Below are 22,499 nucleotides of genomic sequence, written 5' to 3'. Positions count from 1 at the left end.
TTCTAATATCGAAGATGAGTAGAAAAAAAGTCATATATTTTATTTTAATAGTTTCTTACGGATGATAGATGTCCTTGCTTTGCTCAATTCAAACCAGTCCACTTTTCTCCCACTATAATAATAAAAATAATTTAAATTTAGGGAGATGGACCAACATTCATATCAAATTATAGTAATTTCTCGTTTAAAGTATTGACATAAGAAAGCAGCTAAATATTAATAATAATAGCAGCTAGTTGCTGGACGACCTAAAACAAATGCATTCTTATGAAAGAGCCCGAAATAATCTCACCTTGGTCTGTGTTTGTTGAAACTGTGTTTGGGAGGTGTTGATTAAAATGAATGGAGAAGTGGAAGATGAAGATTAGGTGATGTTGAACTATATTTCATTGTGTAATATTTAGTCTGCCCCCACCAATGGGGTGGATTTTAGAAACACATCTTGTTATATATTTCAACAACATCACATACCACCACCACCTCTCAATGCTTTCAACTAAAACTGGTGTGGCAGCTGTTTTATTTGGGCTGTATTATTTATTATTTATTATTTTATTTAAAAGGGACAATGCACATCAATTGACATTTTCAGTTTACACTCAAAATGTAAATATATAATATTAGGCTACTTTTAGGTCTACCTGATGGTGTGGGTGAAGTGCATGTTATTAACCTTATACTGTACATTAGCAAACACTGCTAAACCAAAAGTAAAAGTTAACTTCAAAGTTATTGACACATAGAAGCCAATTTGTTTTGACTCAGACCACTAAATCATTATTTTGAGACAGTAAGTCATTATTTCGAGATAAGCAAATAATTATTTTTGAGTTTGTTTTTGAAATTGTAGCTAATTATTTTTGAGAAGCTAACCAATAATTTTGAGATAAGCAAATCGTTGTTATTAAGAGTTCATAATTATTATTATTTTTTAAATCATTACTAATTATTTTGAGAAACTATTTCGATCATTTATTTATTTGATGATGGTTTCCTAATATAATGACCAATGCTGTCTATACTAAAGAGTGGTAAATTAAATAAAAAAAATAAATAAATCAGAATTATTTGTATTTATTTAAATAAACAAAGAATGGCGTTAACGTTAAAACTAGATGGGATGGTATTTGCAAGGAACATATTGATTCTTTTGGGATCAATAATAGACGTTATAATGCCTATTCAATTCTAGGTCAGAGATTTGAGCCACTTTGTTAAAACTTAAAAATCCGTATCTACCATGTGTGTTGACATTACTCTCCGGACATCATGTGAAGCGGACCGTCGCGGACATGAATTCGGCCGGTAGTATTTGACCGTATAGTGGTCGCTGGTGACGGTAAAGCGCCGTTGTTACCCCCGTGGCCGTGCGAACCCTCCGCCGGCGCAAACGGAGCGGAGTCAACTCGGGTCATCCGAACGGCAAACAGCAGCGGCCTCCATTTTAACTCCGACACCGAGCCGTACCTCACGTGTCCTGGGCTGTCTCTCTCACATGACCCGAGTGTTTGTTCCCGTGATCACAACTTCCATCTCCGTCTGTGACACTGAATATCACTTTTTACTCCAACCCTGATGGATATGCTCGAACAGAGTCTGGACAGCGCAAGGTAACCGGGACGCAAAATGGCTAACAGGGACGAGCTAACTGAACATGCTATTCCAGGATAGCTAGTTTAGGACGCTAACTAAGGCCTGACCTTAAAAAAGAAAACTGTTGTCAAAAGGAATTACATCTTAAATAATAAACAGCCGTTGGGATAGAAGGAGGAAGTGGACGACTTTTGTCCAAGCTAACATAGCTGACGTATCGTAGTGGACAGTTGTGGACAAACATAATCAGGATTATCACTAGCTAATAACACAAGAGCTAATTTATCTCAAGCTAGGTGTTATAACACAAACAAACTGTTATAAGCCGCCGTGGCTGTTGTGGCTGTTTGTTGCCTGGCTTCTTTTTCTTTTTACAAGTTTTCCATCTGCTGAGGTTAAGTTGAGGATGAGGAATTGTGTTTGTTTGATCAGTTTTAGTTAGTGGCGTTAAAACTCCGTGTTTCTGTTCGCAGCCAAGACAAGCAAGAAGAAGAGGTCGTCCAGACATCTGAAGGTAGGATGACAATGCTGTCCTGCACCGTGCACGGCAGTGATGTGTGGCGTGTAATAGCGCAATGAATATAATGTTATGCTTAACACGCAGCACGTATTGCGTCCTGCATCTGCCTTTTATTGGGGTTTCCATCCTCACAACTGGCTGTTTTCTGCCCACGTTTCACCAGACGGGACAGGAGAAGAGCAGACCGCTGTTACTATAGCCAGCGTTCAGCAGGCTGCAGCATTCGGTGACCATAACATCCAATACCAGTTCCGCACTGAGGGGGGGCAGGTAAGCAACGGAATTACTGTTTGTTATTAACCTATTGTTTGGGGGGGGGCTGCACGGTGGTGTAGTGGGTAGCACCGTCACCTCACAGCAAGAGGGTCCTGGGTTCTTTTCCTGGGTCGGTGTGATAGACCGGTTACCTGTCTGTCTCTACATGTCTCCCTGTGATAGACTGGTTACCTGTCTGTCTCTACATGTCTCCCTGTGATAGACTGGTTACCTGTCTGTCTCTACATGTCTTCCTGTGATAGACAGGTTACCTGTCTGTCTCTACATGTCTCCCTGTGATAGACTGGTTACCTGTCTGTCTCTACATGTCTCCCTGTGATAGACTGGTTACCTGTCTGTCTCTACATGTCTCCCTGTGATAGACTGGTTACCTGTCTGTCTCTACATGTCTCCCTGTGATAGACTGGTTACCTGTCTGTCTCTACATGTCTCCCTGTGATAGACTGGTTACCTGTCTGTCTCTACATGTCAGCCCTGTGATAGACTGGTTACCTGTCTGTCTCTACATGTCTCCCTGTGATAGACTGGTTACCTGTCTGTCTCTACATGTCAGCCCTGTGATAGACTGGCTACCTGTCTGTCTCTACATGTCTCCCTGTGATAGACTGGTTACCTGTCTGTCTCTACATGTCAGCCCTGTGATAGACTGGCTACCTGTCTGTCTCTACATGTCTCCCTGTGATAGACTGGTTACCTGTCTGTCTCTACATGTGATAGACTGGTTACCTGTCTGTCTCTACATGTCAGCCCTGTGATAGACTGGTTACCTGTCTGTCTCTACATGTCTCCCTGTGATAGACTGGTTACCTGTCTGTCTCTAAATGTCTCCCTGTGATAGACTGGTTACCTGTCTGTCTCTAAATGTCTCCCTGTGATAGACTGGTTACCTGTCTGTCTCTACATGTCTCCCTGTGATAGACTGGTTACCTGTCTGTCTCTACATGTCAGCCCTGTGATAGACTGGTTACCTGTCTGTCTCTACATGTCTCCCTGTGATAGACTGGTTACCTGTCTGTCTCTACATGTCAGCCCTGTGATAGACTGGCTACCTGTCTGTCTCTACATGTCTCCCTGTGATAGACTGGTTACCTGTCTGTCTCTACATGTCAGCCCTGTGATAGACTGGCTACCTGTCTGTCTCTACATGTCTCCCTGTGATAGACTGGTTACCTGTCTGTCTCTACATGTGATAGACTGGTTACCTGTCTGTCTCTACATGTCAGCCCTGTGATAGACTGGTTACCTGTCTGTCTCTACATGTCTCCCTGTGATAGACTGGTTACCTGTCTGTCTCTACATGTCTCCCTGTGATAGACTGGTTACCTGTCTGTCTCTACATGTGATAGACTGGTTACCTGTCTGTCTCTAAATGTCTCCCTGTGATAGACCGGTTACCTGTCTGTCTCTACATGTCTCCCTGTGATAGACTGGTTACCTGTCTGTCTCTACATGTCTCCCTGTGATAGACTGGTTACCTGTCTGTCTCTACATGTCTCCCTGTGATGGACAGGTTACCTGTCTGTCTCTACATGTCTCCCTGTGATAGACCGGTTACCTGTCTGTCTCTACATGTCAGCCCTGTGATAGACTGGCTACCTGTCTGTCTCTACATGTCTCCCTGTGATAGACTGGTTACCTGTCTGTCTCTACATGTGATAGACTGGTTACCTGTCTGTCTCTACATGTCAGCCCTGTGATAGACTGGTTACCTGTCTGTCTCTACATGTCGGCCCTGTGATAGACTGGTTACCTGTCTGTCTCTACATGTCTCCCTGTGATAGACTGGTTACCTGTCTGTCTCTACATGTCTCTCTGTGATAGACTGGTTACCTGTCTGTCTCTACATGTCTCCCTGTGATAGACTGGTTACCTGTCTGTCTCTACATGTCTCCCTGTGATAGACTGGTTACCTGTCTGTCTCTACATGTCTCCCTGTGATAGACTGGTTACCTGTCTGTCTCTACATGTCTCCCTGTGATAGACTGGTTACCTGTCTGTCTCTACATGTCTCCCTGTGATGGACAGGTTACCTGTCTGTCTCTACATGTCTCCCTGTGATAGACCGGTTACCTGTCTGTCTCTACATGTCAGCCCTGTGATAGACTGGCTACCTGTCTGTCTCTACATGTCTCCCTGTGATAGACTGGTTACCTGTCTGTCTCTACATGTGATAGACTGGCTACCTGTCTGTCTCTACATGTCAGCCCTGTGATAGACTGGTTACCTGTCTGTCTCTACATGTCGGCCCTGTGATAGACTGGTTACCTGTCTGTCTCTACATGTCTCCCTGTGATAGACTGGTTACCTGTCTGTCTCTACATGTCTCTCTGTGATAGACTGGTTACCTGTCTGTCTCTACATGTCTCCCTGTGATAGACTGGTTACCTGTCTGTCTCTACATGTCTCCCTGTGATAGACTGGTTACCTGTCTGTCTCTACATGTCTCCCTGTGATAGACTGGTTACCTGTCTGTCTCTACATGTCTCCCTGTGATAGACTGGTTACCTGTCTGTCTCTACATGTCAGCCCTGTGATAGACTGGCTACCTGTCTGTCTCTACATGTCTCCCTGTGATAGACTGGTTACCTGTCTGTCTCTACATGTCAGCCCTGTGATAGACTGGCTACCTGTCTGTCTCTACATGTCTCCCTGTGATAGACTGGTTACCTGTCTGTCTCTACATGTGATAGACTGGTTACCTGTCTGTCTCTACATGTCAGCCCTGTGATAGACTGGTTACCTGTCTGTCTCTACATGTCTCCCTGTGATAGACTGGTTACCTGTCTGTCTCTACATGTCTCCCTGTGATAGACTGGTTACCTGTCTGTCTCTACATGTCTCCCTGTGATGGACAGGTTACCTGTCTGTCTCTACATGTCTCCCTGTGATAGACCGGTTACCTGTCTGTCTCTACATGTCAGCCCTGTGATAGACTGGCTACCTGTCTGTCTCTACATGTCTCCCTGTGATAGACTGGTTACCTGTCTGTCTCTACATGTGATAGACTGGTTACCTGTCTGTCTCTACATGTCAGCCCTGTGATAGACTGGTTACCTGTCTGTCTCTACATGTCGGCCCTGTGATAGACTGGTTACCTGTCTGTCTCTAAATGTCTCCCTGTGATAGACCGGTTACCTGTCTGTCTCTACATGTCTCCCTGTGATAGACTGGTTACCTGTCTGTCTCTACATGTCTCCCTGTGATAGACTGGTTACCTGTCTGTCTCTACATGTCTCCCTGTGATGGACAGGTTACCTGTCTGTCTCTACATGTCTCCCTGTGATAGACTGGTTACCTGTCTGTCTCTACATGTCTCCCTGTGATAGACTGGTTACCTGTCTGTCTCTACATGTCAGCCCTGTGATAGACTGGTTACCTGTCTGTCTCTACATGTCTCCCTGTGATAGACTGGTTACCTGTCTGTCTCTACATGTCTCCCTGTGATAGACTGGTTACCTGTCTGTCTCTACATGTCTCCATGTGATAGACTGGTTACCTGTCTGTCTCTACATGTCTCCCTGTGATAGACTGGTTACCTGTCTGTCTCTACATGTCAGCCCTGTGATAGACTGGTTACCTGTCTGTCTCTACATGTCAGCCCTGTGATAGACTGGTTACCTGTCTGTCTCTACATGTCAGCCCTGTGATAGACTGGTTACCTGTCTGTCTCTACATGTCAGCCCTGTGATAGACTGGTTACCTGTCTGTCTCTACATGTCTCCCTGTGATGGACAGGTTACCTGTCTGTCTCTACATGTCAGCCTGTGATGGACTGGTTACCTGTCTGTCTCTACATGTCTCCCTGTGATAGACTGGTTACCTGTCTGTCTCTACATGTCTCCCTGTGATAGACTGGTTACCTGTTTGTCTCTACATGTCTCCCTGTGATGGACAGGTTACCTGTCTGTCTCTACATGTCGCTGTGATAGACTGGTTACCTGTCTGTCTCTACATGTCAGCCCTGTGATAGACTGGTTACCTGTCTGTCTCTACATGTCCCTGTGATAGACTGGTTACCTGTCTGTCTCTACATGTCAGCCCTGTGATAGACTGGTTACCTGTCTGTCTCTACATGTCTCCCAGTGATAGACTGGTTACCTGTCTGTCTCTACATACATTTTACCTGTGGTTTGTCCCTATAAATAATCAATGAAATATATAACTGCACTATAATTAGTGATGCATTAATATGTAACCATCACTGATGCTGCTGCTGGTAAAGCTAATGTCACTACTTATACGGCTGGGTGTCTAACCTATAATAACATAAGGATTTATATGTTGATTTATATTGAAATAGAATCTCACACCACATCCGATTTATGATTTTAAACGATAAAAAAGAGATTTATGAACTTTCCCCAAACTTCTTTGAAGTAAATGTATTGTAGCCCTGGAGAAAAAACACTTTTGTAGACAAGATTAAACAAATGTTATTGCACATGCCCTGTGGCAATTTTAGTTGCCACAAAACTTTAAAGCAGACAACGTTTTGCTGGAGGTTGCCGAGGAGACTGTTGGGAACACACTTCTCTCTCTTATTGGCGCGTGCTGTCATGTTGATATTTGACCTGTTTCTGAAGAGAACTCGTGTGTTTACTATGAGCGACGGGAGCTCACAGTGGCAGTCCTCTACCGTAATTAAACATTTCATTACCTGAAAATCCATTTTCATTTTTAAACAACAGCCCTAAACCATGAATTCAGCTCAAATGATGAAATCGATTCATCGGCAGCTCTTTGAACCAGTTAAGTACAAGTGCCTCAAAGTTGTGCATCAGCACATTAATGGAGTAAGTGTGCTTGGTTACATTTCACCACTGTCCTAATGGGGTATGAGTCTGGAGTATTAGCGTTAGATTGCATCTGTTCAGCACTCACAACAGGAAACGGACTCCAGAGTTACTTTAGATTGAATAAACATCAGCAGGCTGTTTGTGCAGAGACATAATTTGCGACTGACAGAGCTTCCCATCACGTATTGATGAATGTGGTTGAATGGATTTGGTCGCATAGAGCAACGTGACAGTGGTAGATAATGTGATTGTCAGCCAACAACGGTTCACCCTCGCTCACCGTATGTGCTCTTTGAGTCTTGTTTTAGGGTTTGCCACACTGAGTTTGTCGCGTCTCGCAGTGAGAAAACCCTCACAAACAGTCCGTTCTGTGTACGTTTGCGTCTTCTTGTTAGGTTGTCATGTGTTTTTTCTCCTCTATTCCTGAGACAAATCAGGAGGATATTAGTGTTTAAAATGCCCGAAGGTATGAATGTGTGGTTTTCTTTTTTCTAGTCCCATGATTGACTGGTGACCTCTGTCAAAAGTATCTGCTTGCCATGTTAACACCGGCCACGGTCAGTGATGGACAATGGCGCAGTGACGCAAATAAACAAATCGTAATAACCAAGTTTGATTATACTTATTGGGATGATTTACCCCGGAAGGGAAGTAAGTCAGTGATCCATGTGGCTCATTTGGCGTAAACAAGGCTAGTGTGAGCGATCATGTGATTCCAGTCTGGTCTGGGATTGGCATGGGAACGCTGTCACATGTCAGTCAGGAGGAGAGTCACATGATGGAGGGTTACAAATACTGATTCTTGAAACAAACAGGCTCATTTTCTTGACTTGTTTTTAAAATTGAATCAGGCACATTCTGAGGCATAAGCAAAATGAGACAGATGCAATATGCTTAAGCTCCAGAATGTGCCTGAAGGGAGATCAATGCACGAGTAGATTAGGATACGAGTCTCAGCTGAAGGAATAGATATGCTTAACAAATCTGCAAGTCAGGTCAGGTTTTGATTTGGACTCGCCAGTCAGAGGGATGGTTATAAATGACATGAATAAATGGGTTGTACTGATTCTTTCCTTGTCACCGTGTTTCTCTCTCCACGCTGCAGGTGACGTACCGTGTTGTTCAGGTGACCGACCAGCAGCTTGAGGGAAGAGACGATGGGGGCGGAGCAGTGAGCGTGGTCTCCACAGCCGCCTTCACTGGGGCTCCTCAGGCCGTGGCTCAGGTAGCAACGTCTCCATGTGTGAATATGTGAAGGATGTGCCATCAGTACATATTCCTTTGTTGTGATTAAAGCTGCAGGTGTAGCTAATTCCTCTACTCATGAAACCAGCGAAACAGTCAAGCATGGCGTCTGCTGGACACGGAGCTACTCATGGAGATTAAACATTTGCAGTTGCAGAATTGTTTTGGAGTTAGGCACCGCGGACACGTTCATAGACAATTTCATCATATGATTTGGGTCAATAACACCACATTATCCTCACAAGAACAGATGACATTAGTTTTCATTTGCCGTACACTGATGGCTCTACTGATCTTGCTGTTATCTCTGCTAACAAGATCACTGCTACTACTTCTCCCTCCCCAGCTGTCAAACGGCACTGCGTCTTGCTTGGGGGTCGAGAAGTGATGCCAGCATCGAGTATGACAGAGACTGAGGTGTGCATTTACCTGCTGTGACTGCTCCATTGTGACTTGTTCAAGCCTCTCCCTCTGTCTCTCTCTCTCTTATCTGTCACAGGCTGTGATCCAAAACCCTTTCAGTAATGGAGGAAGCCCAGCAGGAGAGGCAGTGGGAGGGGAGACGCGCTTCGCTTACTTCCCCGCTAGTGCGGTGAGCGACGGGACTGTGTCTGTGCAGGCCGCCACGGACCCCACACTCACACAGGCGGGGGGTGAGTCACTCCTCACACCTAATTTGGGTTGAAGCTCACCACAGTGGCACTGGAAATAATGACTGTATTAGCCCCATAGCAAACGGGAGTGCATTGAGAAAATGAGAGAACAGCAGCTCTTTTTCAGTGGTTTAAAAAGGACTGAGATCCCCACAGCTTTGGCTGATGAGGAAGAAAATAGGAATACATGCCCTTTTTCTGCTGAACACACAATATAACATTAGCAGAGGCTGAAATGGAGTTAGTTACACTGATCATATTTCCTGTGGGCTTCCAGTCACATGTCCACCCACGCTGCCGTATGGCGTCATCTGGCTGTGTTATGTGTCGTGCGGTTTCATGGTGGTGATCCAGGCGAGAATGGTGGACTGTCAGGGAGGCTGGTCCGGGCTCGGTCGACCCGGATTGTGCAGATTGTTCTGGCATACTGGTGCCTGGACAGTGTTTAAAGGGGACCTCATTATGAATCACTGGGTCGAGACATACCAAGGCGTGTACCTGTATCTTCAGACCCAGTTCTCACCCAGTCTGATCTGATGTTGGATTTCTTTTTTTGATTGCTTGTTTTGTCTCGAACAACAACAGAGTTATTAAATGTACTCTCATACATGACCAGAAAGCAGCAAATCCTGTCATTTGAGAAGCTGAAATGTTTTGCATTTTTGCTTGAAAAATACCAGAAGTTATTAATGAATTATCAGTTGAGAGACAGGAAGTTAATCTACTCACTGAGGCATACATGGGGGAAAAGCAGAGCTGGTCACAAAGTAATGTAGCGTGTAATATCTCTCACAAACCGTTTTACACACGTTTGTGTCAGTAACGCTCAACATGTTTCACGGCAGTAAATGACACGACAGGATTTCATCGTAGGATTCCATTTATTTATGTAGTTCATGTAAGCAAGAAAGTAAACGGAGAGCTTTTCCAGCAGAACATCACGGTCCATTCAGTCGTGTTTCTTCAGTGAAGGAGCCTTTAGTTGGAGATGCTCAGCCCAAACTCAGAGGGCAAAGGAAATGCTGCAGTGTGGTAATAAATTACACCAAAATGTGATATCAATATTACGGCGTTTAATAATTAAAACACCCTTTTAATATATTTAATCAGAGCAACAAGAGTCAGTCTGTTATGCCATGTTCCCCGTGGCCTACTGATGAGTGCCATGTCTTCCACAGGTCAGTTCTATGTGATGATGACCCCCCCTGATGTCATTCAGACAGGCGCTCAGCGAACCATCGCCCCACGCACACAGTCCTTCCCTGCGTGAGTATCAGCTCTGTCAGTCGCTGTCTGGGAAAAGGCCCCAGCATTGATATTGCAGTCTGTGATGCCGCTCTTTCTGAAAGCAAAACTTAACCGCTGGTCAGTCCTTGTAAAGCACCGTTATCATCTTCCATGGAAATGCCACTCGAAATAGGCCATTCAGTGGTATTAACTGACGAGTTGTGAATCGCTCCAAGGTGAATTTGAGTTGCAGTTTAAAAGTGGGACAAATTGCTTTTTAGTGTTTAGAGCCTTTCATAGCAATTACGATGCATTTAATTTCAGATATGACATTTTTGTCCCAGATTTAACCATTTCTGGCAAAGACAAGCAGACATTTGACACTTCAGAAGAAATCCCCACGCAGGCTTGACACCAGACTCCGTTCAAGAGACTCCAACACTGAGATCTACAACACATAATGAACATCAACACATTTGAGATATTAATGGAGTCATAATGGGGAAGGCTGGGGAAGTGGAGGTAGTGTGGGAAATGTGCAGGGATTTGGTGTAGGCAGAGAGAATGAACACCAAATCCGGTTTACTTGGACCACCTAGTTGTTTGAGACCAATCAGGTCGGTCAGCGATCGGACGATATATGGACATATGACTATAAAACAACTTCCAACCTATTTGAATGCAATGCTCAGTTAATCCAACATGAAATGCTACTGTAGTTGTGTTTCTTCCACTACGCTGTGTTGCTGCCCAGGCAGAGCTATCATCTCTCTCCTGAGTTTGCTGTAAAGGTTGATTTTGTATTAAGGATCATTATTTTATTTTAGCACACCCTGGCTTCATCTTTTCCCTACTCCAATGTCTTCTTATGATGTTTATCCCTTAAATTCACAACATGCATCATTATAATCACGCGTCAGAAGCCTCCCGACTATCTCCAACTGTTAGCCACATGCTGGTGATTGCTGTTATTAAGATAATCAGCAGGCTCACATGAGCAAAGGCAAACCGGGCTGTCATTCTATTTGCATGATACCAGCCTTGTTCTGGCCCTCTACAGATACTTATTCAGAAAATGATTTCTAACGAGCTTTCAGAAATTCACTTGCGTGCTGAATACACATTGACACGAGTCGCGGTGCCGAGGAATGCAATTTCCTTTTAAAAGGTCTTGCAACTGTGTTTTTTCCTTGTGTGGAGAAGCTGGAGCACAGCAATTTACTCTTAGTCACCTTAAAGGACCACATGACCCCATTATCAAATTGAGTTAGCCCTGACCTAAGTGGATCCTCTTCCATTTTCCACCAGGCGCGTACTTAACCTTTAACACGAGGGAGCTTCATCATAGTTATTTAGCGACAGCACCAGTATGGAGGGACTACCAGTTGTTTCTGGACACAACATATTAACTCCGGTTTATCTCCTCCTTACAATAATCATTTGGAAGAACACAAACGGAACACACACACCTACTTCCTCTCCCTGCCGTTCATTCATCACCGTTAGTTGGGCTAAAGCGGTACAGACTTCCACAGCACAGATGCTGGCTGCTTCTGTGATTTTCAAGAACTTTTAGATTCCTCTTTAGATTTCGGCTGCTTTGTTGTGGCCGCGTCGTGGGCCATTTCTGATCCACTTCAATTTGGCAGCAGCTCTGTTGCTTTTGATGTTGCTTGATATTCACAGTGTATAACAGACCGCCTTCCAGTCGCGAGTAACCAATCTGCATCGCCGTGCGTTGGAAATACAAAGTGAACTGTTTTTTCCCTGCAATGTTTGTTTATATTTATTTCCTCTCACATGAATAATTCATGATTTCATGACACAAGCCTCAGAAGTATATATAGGTGTAAAGTATTGAACAGTGACATTATCGTTGCCATGTGAGTAAAATGAATGAAATTTCCCACCCTATCTGCCGTTCGCAGAGATGAAAACGAGCTGCTGCAGCAGGAAGGTTTAAACTGGTGAGGACAGTTTCCACATTTCTCTTACACACTTGTATATTTCTTTTCCAATCCATTTCCTAACCAATCAAACTCGTTCACAAGAGAAGAAGTACATAAACCTCTGCCCTCCCTCCCCTCTCTGCCCCTCCCTCCCAAAAGTCCCCGGTGATTCTCCTTGCTCTTGATGTGTGAGACACAGATGTAGTGCTTCTCCAGCGCTGACCCCGATCCATTGTTGTTGTTGTGCTTGTGGCAAACTTGCTTCTCCATTAGGACTTAACAAATTAGGTCGGTGTTATCCATCTGGAAACAAATGGCTCGTTCCATGCTTTTATTTTCGTACCATTTTGAAAGTGTCCTCTGTTGTAGTTGATTTGAGTTTTGTTCTCATTTAGCCTAGTTTGGAAAAGGGTGCCGCAGGCAAGACGCAGTTTTGTAGGCCGACCCCTGGAAGTTAGCACCGGTTCCCTTGACGATGGGATCTTTTTTCCCCGTTTTGGATTATTGCAGAAAATAAGCTCACAAGATTGTGATATTTACATAAACATTTTCTTTTCAGCAAGATAATCTTCAAATAAACACCACATATGATCTTTGAAGTGTATGTGATTGGCAGACGTAGAAAGCTAACGTTCGGCTGCGCATTGAGATGAGTTTGCGTGAATAGGACTCAGCCCTGCAGCTCTCTTTAAGTCAGCTACAGTGTTTGAGGTTTTTTGAGTCCATGAGACTTTTATTATGGGACAAATGAAGCCACGTGTTGCCTCATATCTCCTGTTTGTCCAGAAGCCATTTATTGTCTTCTGTTCATATCACCAATGAGGGAATATCAAAGCCCAAAGTGCAGTCACTTGTATCTTAATGTCCAGTTTACTGTCCAGCCAGTGTCATGCTGCAGCCCCCCCGTCTCCCCCCCCCCCCCTACATCCACGCCCTTCAATTCCAGTGTCTGTATTTCTCTGCATACAGTCATTCTGATGAGGTGTGCCTACAGAGGACTTTCTGTAGGCTTGTACATTTACTTATTCATACAGTCATCCACATTTTCCCCCTACACTCTGCCTAAGAGTACTGTTGGAGTGAATCCATTATGAAGCTGAAATCCCATTAAGATGCGTTGAGATACAAGAGGGACTGCAGTTTGGCTTTGCAGTACTATCTCAAACAGAGATATCAGCAGTCGAGTTGTGTTGATGGGTTCTAAACTCACTGCAGCAGAATAAAGATGTGTCTTAGTGGGAACAGGAACACGAATATCCTTACAGGGACATTCTTTACTTCATGCAAACAAGCAAGCAAATATGCAGCCAATAAACAAGAGTTGCATTGTTTGTTTGTTTTTAAAATCTTCTCCTGCAGTCTTTCTGTTCTTCTGCATGGTTGTTGATTCATTATAGATAAAGTGGAGTCTTAATTGACACATGATTGTGTGTGAGTGTGTCATTGGCCCGTTCATGCTCTGGCGGGTGAATGGCTAAGTCTTCCCCGTCACGTCTCAGGGACTTAATTAACAGAATACCTAAGGGAGGACACAGACAAGAGACATTTGTGTCATTAGCCGTAAGCCCAGACACCAATAGACAGCATCTGGTTTTCTTCGGTGTTGTAATTTCACAGCATAATAAAGCAGAGAGCTTCCTTCAGGCCACACCTGGGAAGAGGACGGCGAATACATGAATACGATGGTTGGACGGGTCTCAGTGTTCCAGGAAAGCAGCAAACTCTTCAGGACATTGGGGGCTGTAGTCTCACCTTACTGTGCGTCCTCTCAGCGTTTCTGCCAAAAGGCAATGCACAACATCAGACGCTCCTTTTTATGGCACACTTAGTCGCAAGTGGCTGCGATTACAAAAGGCTTGAATTTTAAAGATAACACTAAGAATAGTTTCCAATAGGTAGAGGATTAGGTGAATTTGGCCGAGTGGATTGGATTTGTGCCTGATTGGAGGGGAGAGATGGGAGATATGGTGGTGAAAAGTGTTTTTATTTCCTGTCCGTCTGTCTGCAGGAAAATGGATGGGCCGCGAACACCGAGAGATGAAAGGAGGAGAGCGCAACATAATGAAGGTGGGTAATTAGCTATGATTGAGCCTTATGATATCATCAGTGGAACACAACACAGTGTGGTGCTGAAACTGAGCATTTCTGTTGAAAGAAAATCACCAAGGCTTCTCTTAATATTCATTTTAATGATAACATATATTCCTGAACTGGCCACTAGAGGGTGGTGCTGAGCTTTCATAGCAGGGCAGTATTACCACTAAAAATGACAAGATGCAGATAATTAAAACATGGTTCTTTCAACCAACCTCTCATTTCTTTAATCCTAAAGAAACGCCACTAGTATTAATATATATATGTTTATTTTTGTAAAGATTTTGAACCCGTGTTCTATTTTACATCACATCAGTTGAAAGGCGGCGAAGAGACAAGATCAACAATTGGATCGTCACGCTTTCCAAGATCATCCCAGACTGCAACATGGACAGCACCAAGACCGGAGCAGTAAGCGGTCTCCCTCAACCCTGCACCGCTGCTAACCGGCTGTTCACGTGTTAATGTTCAGCGTTCATCTCTGTCCTTTCTAGAGCAAAGGGGGCATCCTGTCGAAAGCATGCGACTACATCCGCGACCTGAGGCAAAGCAACCAGCGGCTGCAGGAGAGTCTGAAGGAAGTGGAGAGGATACAAGTGGACAACGAGCTGTGCAGGCAACAGGTAGAGATACTGGCATTAAGCAAAACTTCCAGGAAGTTAATAATGATGATGACCTTATTTAGAGCCACATATAATGCATTAATAGATCAGATGTTTTGGGGTGTATTGCATCACCTTTTCACGTCTCAGAGCGTGAATCCACCTCGCCCCACATGCGTCTTCATTTCTCCGAACCAACCTCCCAACGCTGCAGCCCTGCGTAGCCGATCATCACAGCCTGACAAAAAGGCATCAAAAGCGTTTGCGCTTATATAATGCTACCTGAAATCAGTGCTTTGAGAGACTGTGGGAATAGAATACACAGGGGCTGTTTGAGAACTAACTGCATGCTAATGCACTCAAATTATTGTGAGATCCAGCAGCTCTGAGGCTGCCACATCTCCCCGACGAATCCCAGGCCTGCGAGCTCTCTGCAATACACTCTTATTCTGATGCTCAAAGCTGAGTATTCTTTCCTCCGTCCCTCAGAGGGGAGGCAGGGGATTCAGGATTCTCCCCGAGGGAAATGTAGCGAGATGACATACCTGAAGATTTGATCATCCAGTTGTTGTGGACAGGGTTTTTTATGTTTGTTTTTTAAAGGGCTGCACATACTACTCTTTAATCCCGGGGACTGAACAGTCCTATATGTAAATTTCAGGACTCGCAGCCTTCAAACGGAGAAATGTTTTGAAGTCGGTAAACTTGGAGCTATATTTAGCCGTCACAGAGATGATGTTGATAATGAGAGTTTTTATTGTTTCTGTTCCTTTTGTTCTTAAGATTGAAGAGCTGAAGAATGAGAATGCTTTGCTCCGAGCACAACTTCAGCAGCACGGCATCGAGATGGTTGGAGAGACGCCGCCGCAGTGAAGCGGAGACAGGAAACCAGAACGGGCAGGGACGCCACCACTCAGAAGTACAACCGCCACGGTGAGAAGAAGAAGAAGAAGAAGAAGAAGAGGAGATGATGGAGGAGAAATATAAAGGACTTGTGAAGAATCACTTTCTTTTTAGTGAATGCATCCTTCCCTGGGATCCCGGGTCGCGAACCCTTCGCCGGCCAATTGCGGCTGTACTTGACTGTTCCAATCCTATTGAGATAACCGCCCGTTACGAGTCAGTAGAAATGTGCTTGAAGAAAGAGATGCCCACTCACCACCACCAGAGTGCTTGACTCCAGCACCCGCTCTGCTGAACCTTGTTTTGTATTTATGTAGCCTCACTCATGGACTATGATACATGTTGTTTTCATTTTGTTTCCACTCGCCCGTCAATGTATTTTCACCCAAATTATTGATTTTGACTTAGTTCATGCTCTTATTCTGTTTGTGTTTTTGAGTTGCGTATTAATGCGTTGTTTGTAGCTGCTTTAATTTATTAGTCCGCTTGCTGGCAGAAACCTTGATGGAGACGGGTTACATCGAAGCTCACGCTCCCCCGGAGTAGCAGATTGAATTTTAAGTGAGAAAACATCAAAGTATACAAAAGTATAGTGTTTCTTCAGACCGTAAATAACGCGACACACACAGCTTACCTAGACCCGGAGACAAAGGAGGCGCTGTGCTGGCCTCATTTATGTAAATACGACTTCTTGTGTTTTAATACAGATGTTACACAATGGTAGAGCAGATTATCTCTGGGAGTAAACAATCAATAACTCATTAGGTTCACGCTGGCCCTTTGTCATAGTAATTACCATGAAGTGTGTGCAATCTTGGAGCTTGATTTGAAGAAAAGAAAAAAAGTGGGAATACTTGAATTGTTGGGCTTTTGCTTTACGAGAAAAAAAAGTCTCCTGTAAAGATCTAAGTGTTCAAATGCAATTACACTGAAATATACAAGTGGAACATGTAAAGGAGGAGAAAACCCAACATGCTGGATTGTGGACTGGAGAAGGGTGCCGTGCAAATTCCCAAACTTTTGCCAAACTAGACGGAGAGACTGTTGGGTTTTTAGTTTTTTTCACCAGCTTTTGTTCACGTGTGATTTACCGGCGTCTCGATACGTGTAAGAATAATCCCCACGTTTCATTTCAAGCTGTTTGCTCTATTTCGGTATTGCAACACTTCAAATGCAGCTCAATGCACAAGGGGGAGAGGGAGGGGAGGAGGGGGAGAGGGGGGAGGCACCCTGGAGAGCAGCACTCAAAGACTATCTGCTCACTATGGAAAAGGAGTACACGGAAATACTGTGTTGTACTTCTTAGCTCGGCACAACTCGTTCTCCACCAAATGAAGGAATAGTTTGAAAGTCGGGGAAACTTGAGCTCACGTTCCTGCGCCCACTCAGGCGAACAAAGTAAACTGTAATTGGTTGTACAAACGGCACAGAGACAATATTAACATTGTTGATGATTTTTGTGAGCGGAAAAGAGAGATATCAAATCTGGGAGCCCCCCCCCCCCGTGTCAACAGCTCAGGATCCAGCAAAGCAAAACCAACACTGGGAAAAAATCAGGCCGACGATCACATTTGAATATCTCAGACTCTGCAAGTTAACAGCTTGTGCTTTCTAAATGCTGTTCTGCTACTACTGCTAGATTAAAACCTGATATGGATAGTGCAAGTGTCTGATCTATCAAAGAGGCTCCTAGCCAAAGTTGAATGATAGATGTTTTGCCGTAGGTTTTATTTTTTACATCTTTGTGAGAGAGCAGAGGAGAGAATGTGAATGTGAAGACATGAATAATGCTTTGGAAGACGGATGTTCACAAATGAAAGGTCACTAGTGGCTAATTCTTTTTTTTCCTTGCGTTTCTTTTTTGAAATGGCAAAAGAAAGAGACTCATTTCTCTCTGTAGCAGCCTCACTGTTCTCAGGTTAGATTTTAAGACACCTTTTCTAAATTAAATGGTGGAAAAATTAAACTTTCACTCGATAATATCCTTCATGGACTCTGGTTGTGGCTCATTGTCGTTCTGCACGTCTTCCACAAACATCGATACCTCACGTTGGTGTTCAGTTCCTCGTGTGTTTGTCCTGCAGGACTATTTGCATTATTATTATGGATTTGAGTGAAATCTCAGTCACGGACTTCACTTACAGTCTGAATCACAGATATGTTGCTTCCTCTTTCAGTTTTAGTCTTCAATAGTCCTCATCTCTTTCCAGTGAAAACAAATGAAACACAAATTTTTCAAGCTGCTTATGCAATCAATCAGAACTCATTTTAATACATAAAATATTAAATATTTGTAATTCAATATGCAACGCAGTTAATGTTTTTAACTTTGTCATCGCTCAAAGCTAGCAAAAGGTTTTCAGAGGCTAAGATGAGGCTAAATGGCCTATTTGAGATTATCTGCCATACTTGACCACATTTAAACACATTCACTCTGAAGGATCCAAACAAACCGGGTTTCAACATGATGCATTAAGATGGCCGAGAGTCCTGAGTGTGAAAATGACCACAATTCCCCAAATACATCGTTATAATAATCCTGGAAATGGAACAGAGGTACTCTATAGAAATGCTCAGCCAATCAGCGCGATTCTCCAAGCAGTTCTAGATCAAGGTTTTTAGACGTTTCCTGTTCAAATCAGGCAGCAACCTGAAGTGCCTTAAGCTGCATTCTCTCTGCTGACCATCGGGGGGAACCTTATAAGAGAGTCTTATCTCAGTAAACACTGTAAACATGAGTTTATGGTCTCAATCTCTAGTTTCAAGTCTTCTTCAATCCAGCATGATGTTCATTTAGTACATGATGGTCCATTTAGAGTCCACCAGACCAGGAAGCAGGGGATGCTTTAGGGGGCGGGACTACCTTGAGATTGACAGGTCGCTATCATGGCGTTGCTAACAATGCAACTACCGAGGTGACTTTAACATGTAACTGTAAAGTTGACCTTGAATTAAACCAGATGCAGGAAGGTTGCAGGAATCAGATCAACTGGTTCTCCTCCACAGTCCCGATGCGATCACTTCCATTCACTGAAATATTCCAACAGGCTGGCACCCAGACTTAAGGTAGTCCACAAACCACCTCCTCTACACAGTCTGTGGTTAAAATAACAGACAGTACAGACGTATTACCTCTCAGTATTCACGAGGCCGATGTGTTGAATCCACCAGCCAGCGTCTGCAGGCTGCATTCAAACATGCAGCTAGCCAGGCAGGCGTCTGTGTGTTCCTGTCTCTGTTTGAAGTGGCTGATCTCTGATAACACGTAGCTCCCTATGTGGGACACACAACTGCCTGTCTGTCTGTCTGTCTGTCTGTCTGCCTGCCTGTCTCCCCCCCAGTCCTGTGAGAGCTCACTGAAAGAACCACGCCATGAAGTCAGAACACACATTTCCTGTGCCGGGGAAATGTCACCGTTGCCTCTCAGTGCAGATAATTCACTTACAATTAGTTTGATGTTGTAATTGGAAGTGTCTCCGCTTTGACCAATAAATTGTTATTGCAGAGATCATTTTTTTAATGGATTTGAAACAGTGTGCTCGTGTCCGGTTTCACGTTTTGCCGGAGGGAGGGCCGAAGTCGTCTGCTGTGAAAGTCCTTTGTACCAATCTTTTATGTGAACTGGGAAATAGCTTTTTTAAATTGAGTGTTTAGGCACCGCTGGTCGACTGCATTCGGCTGAACGGCTCTGGACCAACACCTTCTGCTGGAAAGCTTCATGTCCTGCAGGCTCGTCGTCGTACCTTCGTGCTTCCGGAGGAAGTCTGAGGAGCACACACATCGTCTCCTCGCTCCGAGGTTGTTTTCTGTCGAACAATAAAAAAGGCTGAGAGAAAGAGCCTCATTCCATCTGACACACAATGCTCTGGTACCTGGTATACCCGGCTCTCATCTTCCTACATTAATAACTACACAGCATCTGTCTTGTTCATGATATAGTAGTATCAGCACAGCGTTGTGTATTCTGCTGCCGTCAAGAGATGCTTTACAGAAACAAGCTTGCATTCTTTTTTTCTTCCTTTTTCTTGAGCAGCCAAGGTGCTTTTCTTTCTTTTTTTTGGATCCAACTGAGAATACAAGTTTGTGTTTGCATATTCTGAAAGACATGACTTAATGTTTGGCAGCACATCGGTGAAGAAATGAAGCAATGAGAGGAAACAAAGGGGGAACTGATGATTCATGGATAGCAGCAAATTAGTCTGAAAACATGGAACTGAGTGGCACTTTCAGTTCCCTCATCTCAAAGTCAACTTTCTATTATATAGAAAGACATTTTTTTTTTATTATATATATATATATATATATATATATATATATATATATATATATATATATATACATATACACATACATATATACATAAAAGGAACAACTGATGATTAAGGTGACTCAGGTCGGAATCAGAGGTTTCTCTCTGACAGACAATCTGATGGATTTATATCATTGATTTATTTTCCTTTGATTCTGTCAATGAGACAGTTCAGTACATTAAATGGTTGACACACTGTATAATAACCAGATGTACACTAAATAACGATCATAATAGGGATTTGAAAATGACTTCTCAGGCACTAAACCCTCATGGAAAGCAGGCGACCGGACCGGAGGAACCAGAACTCATCGGACTGACATGAGAATAAACAGGAGGGACTAGAAGGCTGCTGCCTGGAACATGTTTGACGTCGTAGTGCAGCAAATACTGATTGAATATGTCAGTTTTGGGTAGAATGCCGTCCATGTGATGTTCTGTTGTTTTGTTTCTCATTTTTCAGAGATTTTCTGTGTCTAGAGAGGAGAGATGAAGCGTCTCTGACTCCACCAGGAACACTGGAGTTCATGGTCAGTGCCTAAACTTCATTTTTATTTCATATCTTTTACTAATGTATTTCTATTGTTGCACTCTTGTTTTTCTTGTCATTTTCTTGTGAAACACTTTGAGCTCTTATGAAAAGGTACCATGTAAATATGATCTTTTCCTTCATATTATTTTAGAGGTAAGTCAGGGTTCTCCATGAATGACATTAAAAATAACTGGTGGAACTTCCAGTAATAAGTATTGAATCATACTTCACACAAACTGAGGAATTCCCCACAGTCACTTTTCTCAGAAGGCATTCCAGCAAGCCGAGCTCCACACTGCCCCCGGAGTCTGAAACGTGACACTGCGTCTCGTTTAAAGCTTCACAGTCAGGAGTCAGAACCTTTAAAGGTTCCCATGTCTATTTACACGTTGACGTATTTATGCTGGAGGTTCTTTGTGTCCCAGTTTTGAGGCACACTTTGTTGTATTTGTGTTTGGGGTGACGAGGTTGTGTGGTGCCGAGATGACCGCGATGAGCTGAACTCGTGTCTTGAGTGACTCGTGGCTCCATATAACGCAGGTGGGGACAGAGGGGGGGGGGGGGCAGGAACAGAGGACGATGATGAAACAGCCACAGCCGGGGGCAATGCCCTCGACCAGGAGGAGCAAGGCAGCGTGGCGCCTGCTGAGGTGAGTCTGTCCGCCGTGCTGGTGCCTGTCTTTGTTTGGCTAGAAGATTCCCAGCGATAGCCTCGTGGCTGATAGGAGACGGTCAGGAAAACACGGGACACACAATGCATGCTGGGAAAAACCCACAGTCTCAAAAAGCTCCTTTTTCTAACATGAACGTTCCACTTTTCTTTACTTTTAAACACATTTGCTCACACAATGACCCGATCCTGCTAGTGGACCAGTGTCTCAGTCACACACACACACACACACACACACACACACACACACACACACACACACACACACACACACACACACACACACACACGTATTGGGCCAGCATGGGTGGATTCCAGCAGATGTGGAGCCATTCATGCTTGTATTTGTTGACACTGGTGTTGTGGTCATCCAAAGCAAGCAGGCGGCCGGCGGGTTATCAGTGAAACAGACAGACTGACGTCCCGCCGCATGTTGTTCACTAATTGAGTCAGCGAGGCGATTTGGAGGGACTTTGAAGGTGTAATGAGAATTCATATGCCCCCCCGATGTTATCAGCCCACCGTTTATCAGTTTGGAGCTTTAGTTTGCCTGTTTTTGTTATTTCATTTCCACCGTTATTGATTTTTTTTTGTATTTATTCACAGCCTGATGTTGTTGTGGAATAGTTTTCTTACCCTGACATGCTAATTAATCTTATGGTTTCTATTGCTGCTTCGGTGATAAGGGGGAAAATTAATCTTACAATTTCTAGGGTTGTTTTTTTTTTTTGTTTCCTATGCAATCATTAACAATCTGGGTTATTATTCTCACGTCATTGGTTAATAAATTCACACTCTTGTGAATGTATTAATCAACGCTGTGTGTCAGGAAATGACTGGAACGGTGTTTTTATGAAACAAAGAGCAGCATTCCTTTGTCATATTGAAATACAGAAGAGGCCAAAGATAGATTTCGTCATGTATATAAAGTAATTTATATAAAGTCATGTATATAAAGTCATGTATATAAAGTCATTTATATAAAGTCATGGATATAAAGTCATGTATATAAAGTCATGGATATAAAGTCATGGATATAAAGTCATGTATATAAAGTCATGGATATAAAGTCATGTATATAAAGTCATGGATATAAAGTCATGTATATAAAGTCATGGATATAAAGTCAT

General features: G+C 43.6%; 1 protein-coding gene across 2 annotated transcripts; it reads left to right on the top strand.

The window, feature by feature from the left end:
* Positions 1-1,009: 1,009 nt before the first annotated feature.
* Positions 1,010-17,845, top strand: usf2l (upstream transcription factor 2, c-fos interacting-like). 2 transcript variants are annotated; one of them, XM_084027167.1, is made up of 11 exons: positions 1,014-1,610; positions 2,067-2,107; positions 2,277-2,383; positions 8,291-8,410; positions 8,930-9,083; positions 10,262-10,349; positions 12,239-12,277; positions 14,268-14,326; positions 14,670-14,764; positions 14,848-14,976; positions 15,739-17,845. In XM_084027167.1, exons 1-11 carry the CDS (start codon positions 1,576-1,578, stop codon positions 15,826-15,828), a joined length of 957 nt encoding a protein of 318 aa, XP_083883293.1. In that variant the 5' UTR covers positions 1,014-1,575; the 3' UTR covers positions 15,829-17,845. The 2 variants fall into 2 exon arrangements, with proteins under 2 accessions (XP_083883294.1, XP_083883293.1); XM_084027168.1 differs by lacking the exon at positions 12,239-12,277 and having other exon boundaries at positions 1,010-1,610.
* Positions 17,846-22,499: the final 4,654 nt, after the last annotated feature.

The sequence above is a fragment of the Eutrigla gurnardus genome (assembly GCF_963514095.1).
Source record: "Eutrigla gurnardus genome assembly, chromosome: 14".
In the NCBI taxonomy this organism is placed as follows: domain Eukaryota; kingdom Metazoa; phylum Chordata; class Actinopteri; order Perciformes; family Triglidae; genus Eutrigla; species Eutrigla gurnardus.
Note: the sequence above shows the minus strand (reverse complement) of the source record. Positions and strands in the feature narration are given on the sequence as shown.

Excerpts from the sequence above, each read along its gene's own strand:
- usf2l (XM_084027167.1), top strand. The coding sequence starts at position 1,576 with ATGGATATGCTCGAACAGAGTCTGGACAGCGCAAG. Across the intron at positions 9,084-10,261 it reads CACACTCACACAGGCGGGGG|GTCAGTTCTATGTGATGATG; the intron begins GTGAGTCACTCC and ends TGTCTTCCACAG. Across the intron at positions 12,278-14,267 it reads CAGCAGGAAGGTTTAAACTG|GAAAATGGATGGGCCGCGAA; the intron begins GTGAGGACAGTT and ends GTCTGTCTGCAG.